The sequence below is a fragment of the Perognathus longimembris genome, chromosome 19, assembly GCF_023159225.1.
Source record: "Perognathus longimembris pacificus isolate PPM17 chromosome 19, ASM2315922v1, whole genome shotgun sequence".
Taxonomy (NCBI): domain Eukaryota; kingdom Metazoa; phylum Chordata; class Mammalia; order Rodentia; family Heteromyidae; genus Perognathus; species Perognathus longimembris.
In genome coordinates this window covers 32,533,431-32,552,749 of record NC_063179.1, presented here as the reverse complement: position 1 = coordinate 32,552,749, position 19,319 = coordinate 32,533,431, and the positions used below count along the sequence as shown (strand labels likewise).

The following is a 19,319-nucleotide window of genomic DNA, read 5'->3' as shown; positions in this document are numbered from 1 at the left end:
TAGCTTTCTCTCTGAAGGCTGGCACTCTACTACTTGAGCCACACCTCCACTTCTGGCCTTTTGCTGTTTAATTGAAGATTCTTACAGATTTTTCTGCCTGGGCTGTTTTTGAGCCTTCAATCTCAGATCTCAGCCTCTTGAGTAGCTAAGAGTACAGGCATGAGCCACCGGTGCCACAGTTGTGTTTGAAGTGCTGATAGAACATCAAGTGAAAGGAAGATTTTCAAGTCTAGAGCATCTGAGCCAAGTCTTCTTTGAGGGGGCATCATCTTTATATGAATGGATTTTACATTGCCTTAGAAGTGCTGTGAACTGTGTTATTTGGGCACTACCTGATCGCTATAGGAAGGGAGATAACACATTATAGGAAATAAGAGATCTCTTTTTCATGCTTTAAAAGCTGGACCAACTTGACTCTCCATCCTCCTTAATTGGGCTGTGGGTGAATGACAAGCCCTGTACTTAGAAATAATGCAGAAATAGGAAAAAAGAAAAAAAAAAACACCCCACACCACAACCACAGTGAACTAATAATTTTAAAGCCCCCACTAAGTCATATAAGCAGAAGTGGCAGGCTACTTATGGACTGTGCAGATTGGGGTGTTTCCCTTGATAGAAACTTTACAATATTCTTGTTGCTATTCTGAGCTATCCATTGGGGTTGGGGCCCCCTGAGTTTATTAGTGCCCATCTGGGGCAGGCGTGGGGGGGGCGGGGCAGGAGTATCTTTTCTTTGGGATTCAGGGCTGACTTCCTCACCCCAGCAGGGTATCCATGCGCAGCTCCGTCCCCCATCATCAGGTGCTATATTATGTCCACCTGCGAGGCGCTGCCCCCAAGTTCCCCCCCCTCCCCCAGGCTCCACTCCTCCAGCCCCGCCTGGCAGGGCAACGAGCCACCTAGGGCAGTTGAAACGGACTCCAACCGTCCCTTTGGTCCAGTAGGCGCGCGGGCGGCGGGCTGGGCAGGCGCGTGCCGGAGGCGCCATCCTTGGGGAACGGCGGGAGCGGGCGCTGCAGCTGCCCGGCGGGCGCAGACCGAGCCTGGCGTGGGGCGGGAGTTGCCCCGGGCCGGCGCCGCGCCAAGCAGCGGTTGTCATTGAGGATGGGGAGCTCCCCCGGGGTGCACTTCTGGAAAAAACGATCGAGTACAGGGAAGTAGAAAAAGCAAGTTGCAAAAAGCCGGATAAGTATAACTAGAGATCCAGCTTTTTGTGGGGAGATTACTGGGGCCAAACTACCTGCGTGCTGAGTGAATGTGTGAATGCGTGGAGAAAAGGCAGGCGTTTGCGAGAGCTGGTGGCATTCACTGCATTGTGGGATATAATGTCATTAACTCAGGGTGATAGTTATGTAGATTAAAAATATGTACTTAAGAACAATTTGCATCTGGGAAGCTTAGATCCTCAAATTTCCTCTGGTAGGGAACGGCTCAGACTGTCAGAACAATGGGAAATTTCATGGTCAAGAAACGGTCCCAACTTTCCATTTCTGGCTGCTCCAACTCTTCTGTCACCTCTTCTAAACCCCCACTCTTCCTCCTTGTGACACCTCCTGCACACCCTGCATTTTGAAGACCATTACAAGTACGTGAAAATTGAATTAGACACACACTGTTCCTAAACTATATTTGCTAAAGTTATGAAGAAATGTTTAAGAAATGCCTCCTCCTACATACTTAGGCCACAGTGTTGGGTCTTTCCAAGGGATTGCTAATTTTGGCTGACATTTGCAAAGCTGACCACTGAAGTTAATACATCTGATTCACTCAAAGATGGTTCACTTATTTAACCCTCATGTTCGCAGGAAGGATTTATTGGAGCTTGAACTTGGGATGGGTACTCCTGTAAATGCACTACAAAAGGAGTAGAGTTCTTGTGGGCGAAACAGATCTTTAATCCAAGAGTTATTTGACTGGCAAACATTTTGATAAATATTATTTTAAGATGAAGTTATCCTGTACAATAGTTTCCCCTAATCTTTTTTAATGGAAACTGGTCTAAGATAGGATCTTAGCATTGATATCTTTTTTCTTTATCAAGGAAAGCATTAGAGTGAGTTTCAGCGTCTTTTGAATATCTAGGAGCCTTTTCCTAGAAACAAAAGGTGGTGAGTGGGGTGGGTGGCAAGGGAAAATCCTCTTAGCCATATGGCCAGTTTGTCCCTCTTGGCAGTTCAGATGGCAGCTAAGACTGCTCTGGCCTTGGGTTGCCCCCCACCCCTCGAGCATCCCGCCCTGTGTCGTTTGTGGGGCTTGAACTCAGGGCTTGGGCTCTACCACTTTGGGCTACAGCGCCACTTCAAGGTTTGTTTGTTTGTTTTTTTTTTTGAGTGGTTAATTGGAGATAAGATTCTCATGGGGAGGGGTGGAGGTGGGGATTTTCAGGCTGGTTTCCAACGCGATCCTCAGATTCCAGCATCCTGAGTAGCTAGGATTACAGGCATGAGCCAGTGGCATCTGTCTTCATCCTCGCCCCTCTTATGTCAGGGTCCCCCAGCTCTCCTTGCTGGCTCTTCACCCTTTCTCAGGTCCCCTCTGTCACTGCCCTTCTCACCTCTTAGAGAACCCGACCACTTCCCAATGCATAAAGCAGAACTGGAGCTGGAGCATACCAGTGCCCTCTCCCTTCTCACTAGAATGGCAATCCAGGCGCGCTTTGCCTGTTTGAACACGGAGGACATGCCGATGGACAGGTGTTCCCCCACCCTCAGTAGTTCGGGATCTTTATGGAAGGACGGGGCTGAGAATCACTGCCGCTCTCCACCCCAGAAAAGCAGCGTGGGGTTGGAGGAGTAGCTGGAGATTAGGCCCCAAGTCTCATTGTTTCTGGCGAGGGAAAGAAAGGTGAAGTCTGAAAACCCGCTTTTTCGCCCGCCACCAGCCCCTGGCCTCCCGCCGGCCTGGCAGCCCCGGTGGCTGGCCCGGGCTCTGGCCCGCCAAGGATCGCGGCAAAGCTTGGCGCTTCCGCGCGCGCTTCCGCGAGTGGGGGGCAGGGGTGGGCGGGTAGGGGCGGGCCGGAGGGCGGGGCCGCGGGCAGGAGGGCGGGGCCGCGGGGCCGGCCAGGCTCCCGGGGGAATCCCTCCCTGGCCTGACGTCACGGGAGCGCTGGCCAATGACAAGCCGCCTGGGGAATTCCCGCTTGGGCTGCCGCCCCGCGGGCTTTTTAAAGGGTCCGCGGGGTGATTCGCTCTGGGAGGCCTGGGGAACGCTGAGAGTTGAGGACGCTCCAGGGACTGACATTAGGCGCTAATGGCCTAGCCCTGAGGGGAGCCAGAAGAACTCTGCGGAGACTGAACTGTAGGCACCGCGAAGCCGGCCGGAGATGGAGTGGAAGCTGGAGCGCATCGCCCCGCGCAGGGTCCGCACGGAAGAAGCCATGCTGTGGGTCAGTAACAAACTGTCCCTTCCTTGCCTGGCTTTTATTTAAGAAGGGGCTTCTGGCGAAAGGTACCTTTTGCAACACCTGTTTAAGACCAAAGGGTGACACAAAACTTTACAACTTGGTGGTGCTGGTGGTGGTGGTGGTGGCACTATGGCTTAAGTGGCAGAATACTAGTCTGGAGCAAAGTTCAAGGACAGTGCCCAGGCCCTGAGCTCAAGCTCCAGGACACACACACACACACACACACACACACACACACACACACACACAAACACACCACTTTTTGGGGGTTAGTTGGAGATAAGAGTCTCAGACTTTCTTGCCCAGGCTGGCTTCGAACTGTGATCCTTAGATCTCCGATTCCTGAGTAGCTACGATTATAGACTCGGTGCCTTGTTGTTTAAACAAGGTGAATGTGGTTTGGCAAGGATCTAGAGGAAAAAATGCCTGATGTGATTTCCCACTATTGTGCCTCTCAATGTGCTATTTGTCTTTTCAAAGGAGAATGTCATGAAGGTGTTCTCCAAAGACCTGAAGCAGCAGAGAAGCCAGGGTTTCCCCAGGGTGAGTGTGCAGGACTTACTGGGGCTTTCTGTCTTCCTTCTGACCTTTGAGCAAACTGATTCTGCTGAAGAAGGCATTTGGAGGACGTGGGAACAGGTCTAAAAACAATTTTTTTAAAAAAGATCAATTTGTGTAAGTGCAGAATCAAATCATGTACTAAACAAATTCAAGAAACTGAGGGTCTCTGACAAGTCATAGCAATCATTTGCGAATAGTGTGCTCTAGTTTCTGTCTCAAAAGCAAAGGAGGAAGCTTGGATGGGGCAGGTTGTCTGAGTTGCTACCTAACTGCTAAAATGTCACCCAGAGAGTAGCAGTTTTGCACTCCAGTCCACTCACTGCACACACAGATGCTTGCTTCCCAAAAAAATAGAAATGGTGCCATCTTATGGACAATAGGAGAAGTGGCATAGCCCAGGGTTAAACTTGATCCAGTTTAGTGCTTTTCCCAGTGAAAGACCAAGCCTCAAGGAAGTACTTTTTCATAATCAGTGTAAAAACTGAACAAATTTAAACTACTCTAGCAAAACAACACTGTGCGACCTACGTCTGCTGTAATCATTCTCTTTGGTTCACCTTCCTTGAACTTTTTATTCTTAGGTTCTTGTTTCAAACCCATCACTTTTTTAGATTTTTCTAGATAATGTATATTCTGCATTTAAATGGTAACACACTGAATTGAATGCATAGTGGAATGCAATGACTAAGATCATATGATGGGGAAAATAATTATACTTAAGCCTTTTCTGTTGTTGTTGTTGTTTGGTCGTGGGGCTTGAATTCAGGGCTTGGATGCTGCTCCTGAGCTTTTCTGCTCAAGACTTGTGCACTCGACCACTTTGAGCCACATTACTACTCCAGTTTTCTGGTAGTTAATTGGAGATAAGAATCTCATAGATTTTCCTGCCCTGCATGGGTTTGAATGGAGACCCTCAGATCTCAGCCTTCTGAGTAGCTAGGATTACAGGCGTGAGCCCGCTTATACTTAAGCCTTTAAATTCTTTAAATATTGATTTTTCTGTAGATATGTCTTGTGCTCAGCTTATAACCATGAGTACTAGATATTATGCTTCCTAATACAGACAACTGACCTTTAGGTCAGTAAATAGAGGTAATTTGAAGAACTATAGTTATGTAAATTAATTCATTTATACTGCAATAGCATAAGTTTATTATTATATAAGCTTTTAATTCAGAAAACCTAAGTGTAAGTGTTATAGAAGTTTTAATTTTTTCAAATTTGTATGTTTCGCAAATAATGACTCTGCATCTTATAGTTTTCTGGAAACAAGTTTGCCTGTAAGTTTTCTTTAATGTGCTTGTTAAGATTACAGTTCAGCCACTGGGTTTCACATTACAAACTTAACCTTTCATGGCCATGGAAGGCAACGCGGTGACCTGAGTCAGGTAGGCAGTGTGTTGTTAGCTGGCTGCTTTGGACCAAGTCAGCAGCCACAGCAACCCTGCCACTTGCTTCTGGGTAAATCCTCTTGTGACTGGAGCACTCTGACTACCTGTGTGTGATGGGTTGGCAGTGTATTGTTAGCTGGTTGAATATGTGAATGGCATCAGCTAACATGCAACTGCTATCTTATTGCATATACAATGGCACCAGAGTGTAATCAAATATAAAATGAGTGTATGTGTGAAGGTGTGTGGGTGAATGTGTATGTGTATTTGCTATGAGGCAGAGCCCTATTTTCCATTACAGTTATTATTGCTATCAGATTACTAACAGAGTACAAATGGACAGCTTTACAGTGGAGAAAGGGGCACTGTGATTAATTATATAAAACATGTAAGTGGTATTTTCAGTCTTGTTCAGACAGAGCCATTGTGAGATTATATAATTATGTTTTTAAGCATAAGATGTAGACTAGAATAACAGTTTGGAATGGAAGCCTTAAGTTTTCAACTAAGTTTTTGATACTCCTTCTGGATCTCCTCCTCAGTTTGGCAGTGGAGTGGAACCTTATGACCACACATGTACACCAGGTGAAGGGAGGATTGAGGTAAATATTAAGATGAGTTAGTTACTGAAGTATTTTCACTTAAAATATCAAGAAAATTAGGGATTTTTTTTTGGGGGGGAAGAGGAATGGTTTGAAAAATTTGGCTTAGCATGCCTCCAGTCCAGCATTTTTCTGGTTAATTGGAGAAGGAATATAGTAGACCTTTCTATCTGGGTTGGCTTTGACCTGTGATCCTCCTGATCTGAGCCTCCTGTGTAGCTAGGAATACAAGTGTGAGCCACCGGCACCAAACTATTGTTTTCTAATTAGGTGATCTCATCCAATTCCTTTGTTTCAAAACCATTCTTTTTAAAAAATTTTTATTCTCAAGGTGATGTACAGAGGGGTTACAGTTACATACACAAGGTAGTGAGTACATTTCTTGTTAATCTTGTTACCTCCTCCCTCATTTTTCTTCCACCTTCCCTTCTCCCCAATTTCCCCTCCCCTACGGAGTTGTACGGTTCCTTTACAACATACTGTCTTGTAAGTATTGCTGTTGCATTGGTTCAACTTTTACACTTTGTTTCACCATCTTGATGTTCCCTTCCCTGATTCAAACAAACATATATACAATACACAGGGTACTAAAATCAAATACAGTGACAACAGTGGCTAGACCATAGGGAGGATAAATAAAAGAAAAAAAGAAATATTTTCACTTAGTGTGTTAGAAATAACAACAATGATAAACTGCCTGTTTCCATAAGTTGAAGTTCATTTCACTTAGCTTCATCTTATGTGATATGTACATAGCTCTTGAGCTATTGTGATCATCTTCTAGGATTATCTTAGATATGTACTAATTATTACCAATGAGGGAAACCATAGAGTCTATGTTTCTTTGGGTCTGGTTCACTTGACTTAGTATGGTTTTTTCCACGTCTTTCCATTTCCTTATGAATGAGGCAATGTCATTCTTTCTGATAGAAACATAGCCATTCTTAAATCAATAAATTTCAAATTTAGGCCTCCAGTTATGGGCTTTTCCCAAAACTTGAAGCTTCTATATCCCACTGTCCATCATTCCAGTACTTTTTAGGCATTTCAGATTAATGTAGTTTAAACAGAAGTCTTAATTCTCTGCATTATTTTGATCATCATATTTTTCCTTTGGTGTGGTAAATTTTCAGTGCCAACTGACCGGGGTCATGGGATGTCCAGATATTTGGTATTTGGTTAAACATTGTGTGTGTGTGTGTGTGTGTGTGTGTGTGTGTGTGTGTGTGTGTGTTTCTGAGAGAGATTAACATTTGAATCTGTGTAGAGTAAGCAAAGCAAATTGTCCTTCTAAGTGAGAGTGGGCTTCATCCAATCTGGTGAAGGCAGTAATAGAATAAAAAGCTGAGTAAGAAACAAAAAAAAAAAAAAGAAAAATTTGGCTTAGTTCTTCATGTTCTGTAAAGATATTGTATACTGATTTATATAGTAGAGGCTTGCAATTAGCTTATGCTGTAGAGTCTGATCATAAATGCTTCCATATTTCTCATTCAATTGGAGGCCATTTTGCCTCTGGAAATAGAGTGAGAAGTATTGAGTCTTGTGTGGACATTTGCCACAAATTAGTAGAATTTACTTTGTCTGGTATGTTAATTATGCCCTATATGGGAAATATATCACACTCTACCATAGAGGACTATAAGTAATTGGAAAAATAATTTTTATGTGTTTCTTCCTTAAATTTAGGCATATTTCTGAATCACAGGGTAAATAGTGACTATAGCTTGTCTTTTGTACATTTTATTACTTTCAAATTGTCCTGTATTTCTCTTTTTAGAGCCTTTGTGTTGAAGAATTCTTCCTATGTAAATATTTTTAAAATCTTTTTTCACAGGTTAATTTTCAACATGTTATTTTCAATAGTCATTGATTTGTCAATATAAATAAAACCTTGTAAACTTAGAAGATTTGTTTTTCTGTTTTAATTATTTTAAATGTTAAATAACAAGACACAAAGCGATATTTGCACTCACAAAGCAGAAAATAAGATTTGTATGTATCTTATATATGTATATATACATATATACATGTATACATATATATGTAGAGTGGAAGGTATGGAGAATAGAATATAATAGATGTAAGACAAAGAGACCAATAGGTAAGGGAAAAGGAAGATATGAATGTAGAAAGAAAAGTGTTCTCAAAGGGATGAGAGTAAGTAGAGCCACTTTGGGAAGTCAGAATAGGCAGAAGGGAAGGGATTAAGCAAAGGGGTGGTGGTGGTGGAGGAAGGCTAGGCTGGTGTGTGAGGTGTTCTCTCCCAGGTGTGTTCTCTGGAGGTCACCATTGTCCTATTCTCTGGTCTGGGGACAGAACTGTTTCCATGGTTGCCCACTGAAAGGCTTTCTTATTCCTTATTCTTTATTCTGCTCTAAGAGAATGTATCATTCTGAAAGTACAGCCTTAAGTTTGTCTGGAGAAAGGGAAGGGAAGAATTCAAGAAATGGGATGGCTTAGTTCCTTCCTTCCTTCCTTCCTTCCTTCCTTCCTTCCTTCCTTCCTTCCTTCCTTCCTCCCTCCTTCCCTCTCTCTCCCTCCTCTTCCTTCTTCCTGCCTCCATTTCTTTCCTCTTTTCCTTTCTTGCATTTTTTTCCAATATAAGACCATCTGCAGACAATCCAGTTACATCAAGAGATTGTTGTGTGATTAGACAGTATATTATTGGCAGCATTTCAGAATTCAGAAACTGTATGAGCTTCTAATTTTTGTATACTTTGTCAAAAATAATATATAATGAGTATATGTGATACATTTTTGGCTTAGATTTTTCTCTTTGGAGATCCTTATTATACCTTGATCCAAGTCTATTATTATTTTTTTAAAGGAATTTTGGTGTGCTAGAGCTAGCTCATAATAGCTTGAAAAATTCAGGTTTTACATTTTCAGGAAATTTGTAAGACAGTTATTAAACATTGGTAAGGTGGAATAGGCCACATGGGAACATTTACAACATGGGAATTGTCAAACACTGTGTCAGGTTTCCTCCCCAAGGGGAGCTGGAAGTCAGTGGTAGAGCATTTGCCTAGCAGGCTTGATGCTTTGAGGTTGATCCTCCATACAGAAAACATGTTCTCAGAATTCTTTCTTCATAGTCTGTTGAGGGGCTGGGATATGGCTTAGCAGTAGAGTGCTTGCCTCTCATACATGAAGCCCTGGGTTCAGTTCCTCAGTACCACATATATAGAAAAAACCAGAAGTGGTGCTGTGGCTCAAGTGGGAGAGTGCTAGCCTTGAGCAAAAAGAAGCCAGGGACAGTGTTCAGGCCCTGGGTCCAAGTAGACAGATAAGCTAACTATATGAGAATAGGAATGACATGCACATATCTATCTACTATAGATATACTATAATTATTAAACATTAGAAATGAAATAAACTTTCAGGATACATATTTAGGCAAATTTATATATCTCTTATCTTTTTTTTTTGCCAGTCCTGAGACTTGGACTTGGGCCTGAGCATTGTCCCTGGCTTCTTTTTGTTCAAGGGTAGCACTCTACTACTTGAGCCACAGCGCCACTTCTGGCTTCTTCTATATATGTGGTGCTGAGGAATCAAACCTAGGGCTTCATGTATGCAAGGCAAGCAGTCTACCACTAGGCCATATTCCCAGCCCTTTCTATTTTTTAAGGTCCTTTTTTTTTTACACTTGGGCTTTTCAGGCAAAATCAAAGGCTGATTTCACTGTTAATATTCTATGTATGGAATTTGATTTGCTTCTAGAAAGGTCATGGAGAAAAGAGAGAGGTTGAAAATGTTGAAGTTTTTTTTTATGCCAATCCTGAGCTTGAACTCAAGGCCTGAGCAGTGCACCTGAACGGTTGTACTCAAGGCTAGCAAGTACTCCATCACTTTGAGCCATACTTCCATTTCCGTTTCTTTCTTTTTTTTTTTTTTTGGTGGTTAATTGGAGATGAGTCTCATGGACTTTCCTGTCCAGGCTGGCTTTGAACTCTGATGCTCAGATCTCAGCCTCCTGAGTAGCGAGGATTATAGGAGTGAGCCTCTGGCACATAGCCTTTTTGAAATATTATACCATTTGTGAATTACTGTTTAGCAAGATAGAGTAAATCAGTAGAGACCTATTCTTCAGAAAAGAAAAAAAAAAGCCAACAAAGTCCTGTGTATGAAACAAACATGGCAGTATTTGAAACTATGCATTCTACATTTTTCAACATATTTTATTACATCAATGTAGCCATTTGTAGTAAGTTATTAAAAATTCCTGTCTCACAAAGTATTCTTGTATCCACACAGTGGTGTTTGGGTGCTAGCTTCTCTATAAAGTACAAGTGAAGAAAAGACCAATTGGAATAACAGTATGTTGTAGCACATTAGTGACTATGTACCTGAAATTTTTCAATACAGTCAGATGGATGTAATGTACTGCATTTTGATTCTTTGGCTACTATTTTTTAATTTTTTGTCTTGGGTAACATCTTCCTCCTGACACATTCATTACTCTTGACTAGTAAGATAGCATATAAAAAAACCCAAGTCATTCTCCAGTGCTACGTTTACTTGTCAAAGCATTCAATCTGAGGACAAAGCCTCTGGAGAGGACTGCCTTCCCTGTGGCATCTTCACAGATCCTCTTTCTTTTTTATTATGATTTGCCCAATCATTTGTGATATGTGAGGCTTGATGGCATCCACCGGCTCTTCTGGCCTCCAGAACTTCACAACTTGACCCTCAGGGTTGACCAGATACTTCCAGAAATTCCACTTTGGTTCCTTCTTTGAAGAATCTGAAACAACCAGAAAGTAGTTGAAGAGCATAACTGTATTTCCCCACACCCCACATCAGATTTTCATTTCTGTGAGTATATGAATGAATGCTTTAGAATCATATAACATTACTATAATAGCATCAGCAGTGAACCCCCGCCCCTCCCCAAACAAAGCAGAGCACATACTTGAGTAGCTAGGTTTCAACTCACTTGGTGACTTCACTGAGCAGTGCCCTGAGCTAGAATCATGAAATGAAACAAATTGTGTATTGTAGACAAGTTGATTAAAATTCCTTCCTCCCTCCCTCCCTCCCCCTCCCTCCCTCCCTCCCTCCCTCCCTCCCTCCCTCCCTCCCTCCCTCTCTCCCTCCCTCCTTCCCTTTCTTTTCTTCTCATTTTTAATAGACTTTTGTTATATAGACCAAGCCGGCCTCAAACTCAAAATCTTCCCCTCAAGTGCTGAGATGTCAGTTGTATGCCTCCATGCCCATCTACAGCAAAACAAATTTCTAAAAGAAATTTACTTTATCCCTGACTCACAACTTTCAGTTGTTAGATTTTAAAAGATAACATGGTTTAAGGGTCCCGTATGATTTACCTCTTTATTCACTATATTTTTTTTAAGTACAGTATTGTTACATATTAACATAGCTGAAAATGATCAGGGGTTTGAAACAATCATCTCATTTTGACCAATAATGATATGTTTGATAAATCTTTTGATAAAATGGGGATTTTTTCATCTACATCATCTAGGATTTATGTTCATATTACTGATGATCCTGAGGCTATCTATCTATCTACACAACAAACACACACACACACACACACACACACACACATAGATATATTCTAAAAATTATCAAGTACTTACTATATGCCTAGTGTGCTCAGTTCCTTAAATTGATGCTCACAGTTAATCTTTACAGCAGCCCTGGGAGGTGTGTGTTGCCCCCATTTTATGGATGGGACAGAAGATGGTATGGCTAGTGAGGTAGCCCTCAGTGCTGTACTCCTAAGCCCTGGGCTCTCTTCCTTTCCCCATCTAAGATCAGGGAAGCTCTCCATTATCAGTACACCACTGATTACTAACGGGCAGCAGTGGTTCACAAGTTTTCCATGATAAAGAAAAATACTCTTATGAGCGACTTCACTCAGCTGGAGGGCTTGTGCTCTGGCTTTACTTTCCTCAGTATACACCAGAAATAAAAGGGATGAGGGCTACACTCGGTTACCTTTTCATGGTATTAGGCATTTTATCCATTTCCCTAGAAATTAAATGTAATGCTTCTTAGAAGGTTCTGATTGTACGCATCTGTAGTTTCATCAAAGTGCAAAATGTGGAATCAAAGTAAATTAGGTAAGAGGACATTAGCTAAATATTCTGGAGGTTATTCTGGAGGTGTTTAAGTGTCTCTTACTTAAAAATCAACACATTTAATCCTTCAGAAAATCTTAGAAGTAGATATTATTTTTTTGTCTTACAACTAAGGAAATGCACAGAGAAGGTAAGTCATGTGCCTGAAGCCACACAGCAAAAGAAATTAAGCAGAGCTTTGAACCCAGGAAGTATGAGGCCAAAGTATGTACTATCACTATATCATACAATCTTTGTGCTAATTAAATGTGGAAAGTTTTTTTTTTTTCCTTTGTGCTGCTATTGGGGCTTTGAACTTAGGGCCTTGTACTGTCACTTTTTTTTTTCTTGAGGCAGTCACTGTACTACTTGAGCCACACTTTTTACTTCTGTCTTTTTGCTGTCTAATTGGAAATAAGAATCTCACAGACTTTCCTGCCCAGGCTTTGAATGGAGATAGTCAGCTCTTACCCTCTTGAGTACCTAGAATAACAGGCATGAAGCACCAGCACCCTGCTGAAACCTGTGAAGTCTTAAGATCATTTTGTCTGTCTGTCTGTCTGTCTGACTCTCTCTCTCTCTCTCCCTCTCTCCCTCTCCCTCTCCATTTCCCTCTCTACCTACCTACCTACCCATATATCTATAATCTATTTATAGTTGGTTATAGGGCTTGAATTCTGGGCCTGGGTGCTGTCCCTGAGCTGCTTTTCACAAGGCTAGTGCTTTACCAGTTTGAGCCACAGTTCCACTTCTGGTTTTCTGGTGGTTAATCGGAGGTAAGAGTCTATGACTTTCCTGCCTGGGCTGGCTTTGAATTGTGATCCTCAGATCTCAGCCTCCTGAGTAGCTAGGAGTATGGGCATGAGCCACCAATGCCTGGCTCAAAATCTTAAGATTTCTGTGGCTAGTTTAATTGTAGAGAAACCCTAACATTATTGCTTCCTGAAATATCAAGTCTGAATGTCTGTCTGCCTGACTGTCCTGTTTTTGTGCTTGAACTCAGAGCCCTGGGCACTGTTGCTGAACTTTTTGGCTCAAGGTTAGTGCACTACCACTTGAGCCACAGTTCAATTCCTGGGCTTTTTTGTTTTTTTGTTTGTTTTTTGGTAGTTAACTAGAGGTAACAGTCTCACTGACTTTCCTGCCCACTCTGGCTTTGAACCACAATCCTCAGATCTCAGCCTTCTAAGTAGCTAGGATTACAGGTGTGAGCCACCAGTTCCCAGCTTCAAATTGTACTGTTTTGAATTTTGACAAAACTCTAATAAAGTGAGATAGTCAACTTTAAGGATATTATCTCAGATAAGGGCAACATCAAACTGCAAAGATAGCTCAGTTAATAGTGCTCATCCATGAATATTCATGAAATGCACACCTTTAAAATGGAGAGAGACTGGCCCACAAATGTTGGTTAAATGAGAGAAGAATTTTGTGAAAACAGCCATGGGCTACACAAAGTAAAGTCTTTAGGATTTAATATCTCATAACTGAATCCTTTCACCACCTACAAAGTTAAGCATTGATTTTAGTAAACAAACCTTTACAAAGGATGAGTCTAGCTCTTTAATTAGCATAATGACATTTTCCCAACAAAATATTTTAAATAAAATAAATAGGGTGAATGTTACTTAAATGAAAAAATAAATAAACCACCCAATTGTGTTTGCAATGCAAGGTATATACTTACCAACAAGAAATCTGAATGCAGGCTCTGCTTCAGGTCCTAGAATCTTGATCTTGTGGAAGATGGGGAATGTTACTCCATAGTTTTTTCTGGCCAAAGATTCCACTTCTTGGCTCTGGCGGGGCTCTGCTTGTCCAAACTGATTGCACGGGAAAGCCAGGACGCTGAAGTGATAGGGCCCAAACTCTCTGTGCAGCTCCTTCAGCGCCAAGTAGTTCCTGTCTGTGAGCTGGCAGTCACTGGCCACGTTGACAACTAGGGAAACCTCCCGGAAAAAGAGAGAGAGAGAAAAAAAATCCAACCGGAAAGTGAAGCAGAAGATGCAAAGAATATCCTGTAGGCAGTTAAACTCCTAAGCCATTTTGGGAGCCTCAGAACGAGGTTCCTAGTTTCAGATCATAGCTGACTGTACTGGAAACCGAAATCCAGATGTGCGAGTTAGGACTCCAGCCTAGCTCTTTCTTGTGTAGTTAGGTTATAGAACTAACTTGTATTAATATCAACATATCAACCACAACCGTTTTCTACAAACTTCAAAGTATTAATTCAACACAAAAGTGAAAGCATGTTTGAGGAAAAAAACAAAACCCAGTCTTTTGAGAATAAGGCAGTTTATTCATTATAACTCTTAATAAGCTCTGATAACTCATGTGATATATTAAATAACATTCATATCTAATTTATGAGTATGCAACTTCAAACCTTTTATTAAGAGCATAAACAGAGAGGTGAGGAGACAATAGAAACGAAGACTGAAGATGTAACTTACTTTGCCTTTAAACTTTTCCAGAGAGACCGTTCTTCCTTTGGCATCCTTCACTTCAAAGGCGTAAAAACTGTTCATTTTAGGTTTTAGGAATTTTAGTTGCAGGAGAAATAACATCACTGTGCAGAGAATCATAGATAACAAGACCGCAAACATCTTAGCTTTGGGCCCGGAACATTTTAATGGGTGAGGGACCAGAGGCTCCATTTTGGATGCTTCTGGAGGGCGTCTCCCTCAGCAGGCTGGAAGGGAAGGAGGAGCTGAAACTTGAAACCCAGGCTTAGTTGAAAGGAAATCTCTGGATAGCCAGCGGCGTTCACAGCGAAGGAATCCAAGGACCCTTCCCACAGAGCGGATGGAGCAAAACTTCCCAATGCAAGAAGGAACTCCACATCATTTCATTGTCTTTGTGTTATAAAGGCATTTTTCCCAAGAAAAAATGAATATTTTTGGTAGTTTCTTAACACCCTCCCTACAAAGATGACCTTTCACCAGAAGATGGCGCTCTTGTAATTAAAAAACTTGAAATAGTCACGGGGTGGGGGGGCGAGGGGCGAGGGGAGAGGGGGGGAGGGAGGGAGGGAGGAGGGAGGGGGAGGGGAGAGAGAGAGAGGAGAGCTCGCCTAGGTGTTTACTAAAAGCAAAAAGTTGGTTGTTGAGAACTGGGCAGAGTACTGGGGAATAGTGTAGAGCAGGTATTAACTGTGATCTTGTAATATGATGCATGGCTGGAAAGAACTGTGTATTTTGTAGATGCATTACACATTCTACAGGCATTGAAGGAATTTCTACTAGAAAGAGCAATGAGATTGCTGAAAGACCATTTCATTTACTGTGACTTCTTGTAGTTGAGGCTAATAATTTCCAGGGAGCATGGCAAGAATTGATAGAAAACATTGAAGGCATCTGCCGCCCTCCTCTGTGGTGAACGCAGTTCCCTGTTTTGTTTCTGTATTTGAATTTTTTTTTTTTATCATGATACCTGGTAAGATACACACTCTAGAGCTGGGAATGTGGCTTAGTGGTAGAGTGCTTGCCTAGCATGCATGAAGCCCTAAGTTTGATTCTGCAGTACCACATACACAGGAAAAGCTGAAGTGGGACTGTCACTCAAGTGGTAGAGTGCTAGCCTTGAGCAAAAGAAGCTCAGGGACATTGCCTAAGCCCTGAGTTCAAGCCTCAAGACTGGCAAATAAAAGATATACACTCTACAACAGCTGAGCATTCATGTGCGCACACACACACACACACACACACACACATAGATACACACAGACATACATGGAAGTTTCCTTAATACTTCTTCAAACTGTAATGAATCTGTGTCTACTGTACTTTTAAAATTTTTTATTTATTTTTGTGCCAGTGTTAGGGATTGAGCTCAGGGCCCTTTGCCCTTACCTGGCTTTTTCCACTGAAGATTGGCATCTACACCTTCACTTCAAGCTCTTTTGCTGGTTGAGATAAGAATCTGACTTTTGTGCCCTGGCTAGTTCCAAACTGTGATCCTCAGAAGCTTGGATTATAGTCATGAGCCACTGGTGCCTAGCTCTATGTGAATATTTTGATGTCACCATCTCTCAGCTTCTGGGGACCTGTCATTATTGCTTCCATATCCTGTCTGTCCTAAGATTATTTTAGACTGTAAGTATATTAAGGCTGAACATTTCTCTGCACAGTAGCAACTTCTCTAAAGGATAAGAAAGGATTTACAGTTGAAGATTGAATCTGAGGAAAGCTAGGGTATCAACAATGGGAAGAGCTACTGACTGGTAATCTACTAAAGTAGGCATTACAGAAGACAGAAAGAAAGTACGAGTGAAATAGCCAGCCTCCTCCTAATTTCAAATCACATAGGGATACTTGAGAACACATGCAAAAATGGAAGGAATACAGGGCATCCAGTAACTGAATGCTAAATAAAGGACTTCATATTTTTAGTTTTAAAAATTGTACTTTGCATAAACAAAGTGGTTTATGGTCCTAAAATTTATATTGCATACATCTTCTTTAGTAGCTCATCTGAGATTACAGTCGTATGAATGGAACAATGAAGAACAGAGTTGAGGACTTTCAGTTTCATAACCAAAATTATTTCACCTGCATTAAACCATTTCTTTGAGAAAGGTAAAATATATTTATTTAGAGGAAGACTCTGAGGGCAAGAATGACATAGTATTATGATGAAGGTGTGATATTCATTAGGAAATGTAGTTTTAAATAAAATCTCATTAAGGATCAAAAAGGGTGAGGCATGGAGAACAATGACAGTGACAGACACTTGTTCTTGTGAGAAGAGGTTGTCTGGAAGGCAACACAGAATCTGCAGAGCAGCAAGCCAAGCTGAGAGAAGATGGAATCTGATTGAAGATATACTTGGCCAAATGTGATAGAAGGATGAACACTTAAGTATGGTCTAGAGCCCCTTAGTGGCAGGATGTGGCAATGGGGAATAGTAAACAATTCCTACTGGGAAACCATCTTAAAATAAAACAACAAAACTCTTTATTGAAATGGTGGTGGGCAGGGGGTTACAGTTACATAAGTAAGGTAATGAGTACATTTGTTTTTAAACACTGTTAACCCATCCCTCATTTTCTCCTGCTTACCCCTCCCTACTCCCCTCCTCCCATGTTGTAAGGTTCATATCCAACATACTGTCACATGAGTGTCAATATTGCATTAGTTCATCCTTTGTCCTGCTGTTTCTGTGATTCACTTTCCCTTCTACTGATCAACTAATCTTATATCCTAGACACAAGGTACAGAAAACTAAGAGAAATGAAAAAAGAAAACTATGTATAGGACATCACAAGAACCTCATTTCCATATCTTGGAGTTTGTGTTGATATGCTTCATTATATATTGTCCTCTAAGAAATTGGGTTATTGAGATCCCATGTTTAGAATATCATAGACATATTCTAGTTCTTACAAATGAAGGAAACCATGTAACCTACTTTTCTTTGGGTTTGGCTTACTTCACTTAATATAATTTTTCAAGGTCTTTTCATTTCCTTATGAATGGGACAATGTCATTCTTTCTGATGGAAGATAGAACTACATCCTCTTGATCCATTCATCCACTGGGTTGGCTCCATATTTTAGCTATGGTAAATAACGCTGTAATGAACATGGTTGTACTGGTAGCTTTAGTATGTATGGCCTTGTTTGTGGTCATTTGGCTAAATGCCCAGGAATGGGATTGCTGGATCATAGAGGAGCTCTATATGTAGTCTTTTGAGGACCCTCCAAACAGCTTTTCAGAGTGGTTGGACTTGTTTGCATTCCTACCAGCTGTGTAGTAGCATTGGGAAACCATTCTTATCAGCTTTGATTGAAATTAATTTTAATTTATTCAACACAAAAACATAAACATTTTTCATATTTATGGGGTATTGTGATGTTTCCATGCATATAAACCAGTGTATAATATTTAAATCAGCCTAGACATGTCTAAAATTTCACACATTGCTCACTTTTTTTTTTTTAATTTGGCCAGGCCTGAGCACTGTCCCTGTCTTCTTTTTGCTCAAGGCTAGCACTCTACCACTTGAGCCACAGTACCACTTCCGGCTTTTTTTTTTTTAATACTGAGTTTATTTCACATGTATATATATATATATTTTTTTTTTGAAGCTGTGGTGACATGTATTAAAATGAGAAAGGCAGTCAGGCGAAGGGACATTACCTTCCTCTCTGTCCTGTCCCCGTCTAGCCCTCTCCCCAATATGGCGTCCTTAACACACCCCTCTCCCACTCACCCCGTGTCCTCAGCGTTTCCTGCTCTCCAGCTAGGACGGGGACTGAAAATTCTGCTCAGTGATAAATGGATGAAATGGGCAACGTGACAAAGGGGGTGGGGTGGGGAGGGGAACAAAGGCCACAGTCCCAAACCTTCATGTTTAATAGTAGGATCTTTTGGACACCTATGGCAGGTAAGGGGTGGTGTGCTGTGGAGGAAGCAGTCCATCCTTGTCCCCCGGGAGCAGTGTGGCTCCCAGGTACGGCAGTCCTCTGTAGCCACCGTGGCATGGTGGCAGAGCTACACAGGCGAACCTGTCAGCTCTCACGTCTGAAGACTGTTTCAGTCTACTTGCACCTTGCTAAGGTTATTAGTGAGGCCAGAAGCCCGGGGTGGGGGCAATGGCCTAGCCTTTGATAACAGCGATTGGTCTCAGCTTGATGGCCTTCTTGCTGATTCCGGCGTCGTGGCAGGTGTTCACCACATCGGTCACATTCTTGTAGGACTCAGGAGCCTCTTCCATAACTAGTTTGGGTGAAGCCACACGGATTGCGATTCCCATATCTGCCAATTTGTCTAAGACATCCTGGAAATCTAAATTGCGTCTAGACTTTGCTCGGGACAGCGCACGGCCCGCTCCATGACAGGTTGTCCCAAAGGTCTCGGTCATGCCCTGTTCAGTGCCCGTGACAACGTAACTGCAGGTTCCCATGGTGCCGCCAATGAGCACGGGCTGTCCAGTGAGTTGGTAATCGACAGCGATGAGCGGGTGGTGAGGAGGGAAGGCGCGGGTGGAGCCCTTCCGGTGCACCAACAGCGTCCGCTCCTTTCCGTCCACCACGTGCTGCTCCACTTTGGCAATATTCACATGTATATTTTGTATCCCCACCATTTCCACATCTGACCATCACATTTACTGCGGCCCATCATAACAATTCCATACATACTTAAATCCAAGCACAGGGTGGAGTTCTGTCTTTAAAAACTAAATGGGCATTTTGGACAATATGTTTTTGGCAGTGGAGCCTGTACAACATTTATCAAACATAGAAGGGAAAGTTCTCACTTCACATTATAAAAAG

The 19,319-nt window shown here is 42.1% G+C and overlaps 2 protein-coding genes across 4 annotated transcripts in view; one reads left to right on the top strand and one right to left on the bottom strand.

Annotated features, from left to right (window-relative positions):
• Nucleotides 1–3,322: 3,322 nt before the first annotated feature.
• Cdc20b (cell division cycle 20B) overlaps nt 3,323–19,319 on the top strand; it is a 59,574-nt gene continuing 43,577 nt past the window's right edge. The window contains exons 1-4 of the mRNA XM_048368256.1: nt 3,323–3,385; nt 3,884–3,946; nt 5,898–5,957; nt 18,863–19,009. Of these exons, the coding sequence (XP_048224213.1) occupies nt 3,323–3,385; nt 3,884–3,946; nt 5,898–5,957; nt 18,863–19,009 (333 nt within the window). The remainder of the gene's footprint in view (nt 3,386–3,883; nt 3,947–5,897; nt 5,958–18,862; nt 19,010–19,319) is intronic.
• On the bottom strand, nt 9,862–14,840 carry Gpx8 (glutathione peroxidase 8 (putative)). Of its 3 annotated transcripts, none has more exons than XM_048368320.1 (3): nt 14,497–14,808; nt 13,731–13,995; nt 9,862–10,704 (listed from the first exon to the last, which is right to left on the bottom strand). In XM_048368320.1, the coding sequence occupies exons 1-3, from the start codon at nt 14,698–14,700 to the stop codon at nt 10,541–10,543; spliced, it is 633 nt and encodes a 210-aa protein (XP_048224277.1). In that variant the 5' UTR covers nt 14,701–14,808; the 3' UTR covers nt 9,862–10,540. The 3 variants fall into 3 exon arrangements, with proteins under 3 accessions (XP_048224277.1, XP_048224278.1, XP_048224279.1); XM_048368321.1 differs by having other exon boundaries at nt 13,731–13,992; nt 14,497–14,778; XM_048368322.1 differs by lacking the exon at nt 13,731–13,995 and having other exon boundaries at nt 10,636–10,704; nt 14,497–14,840.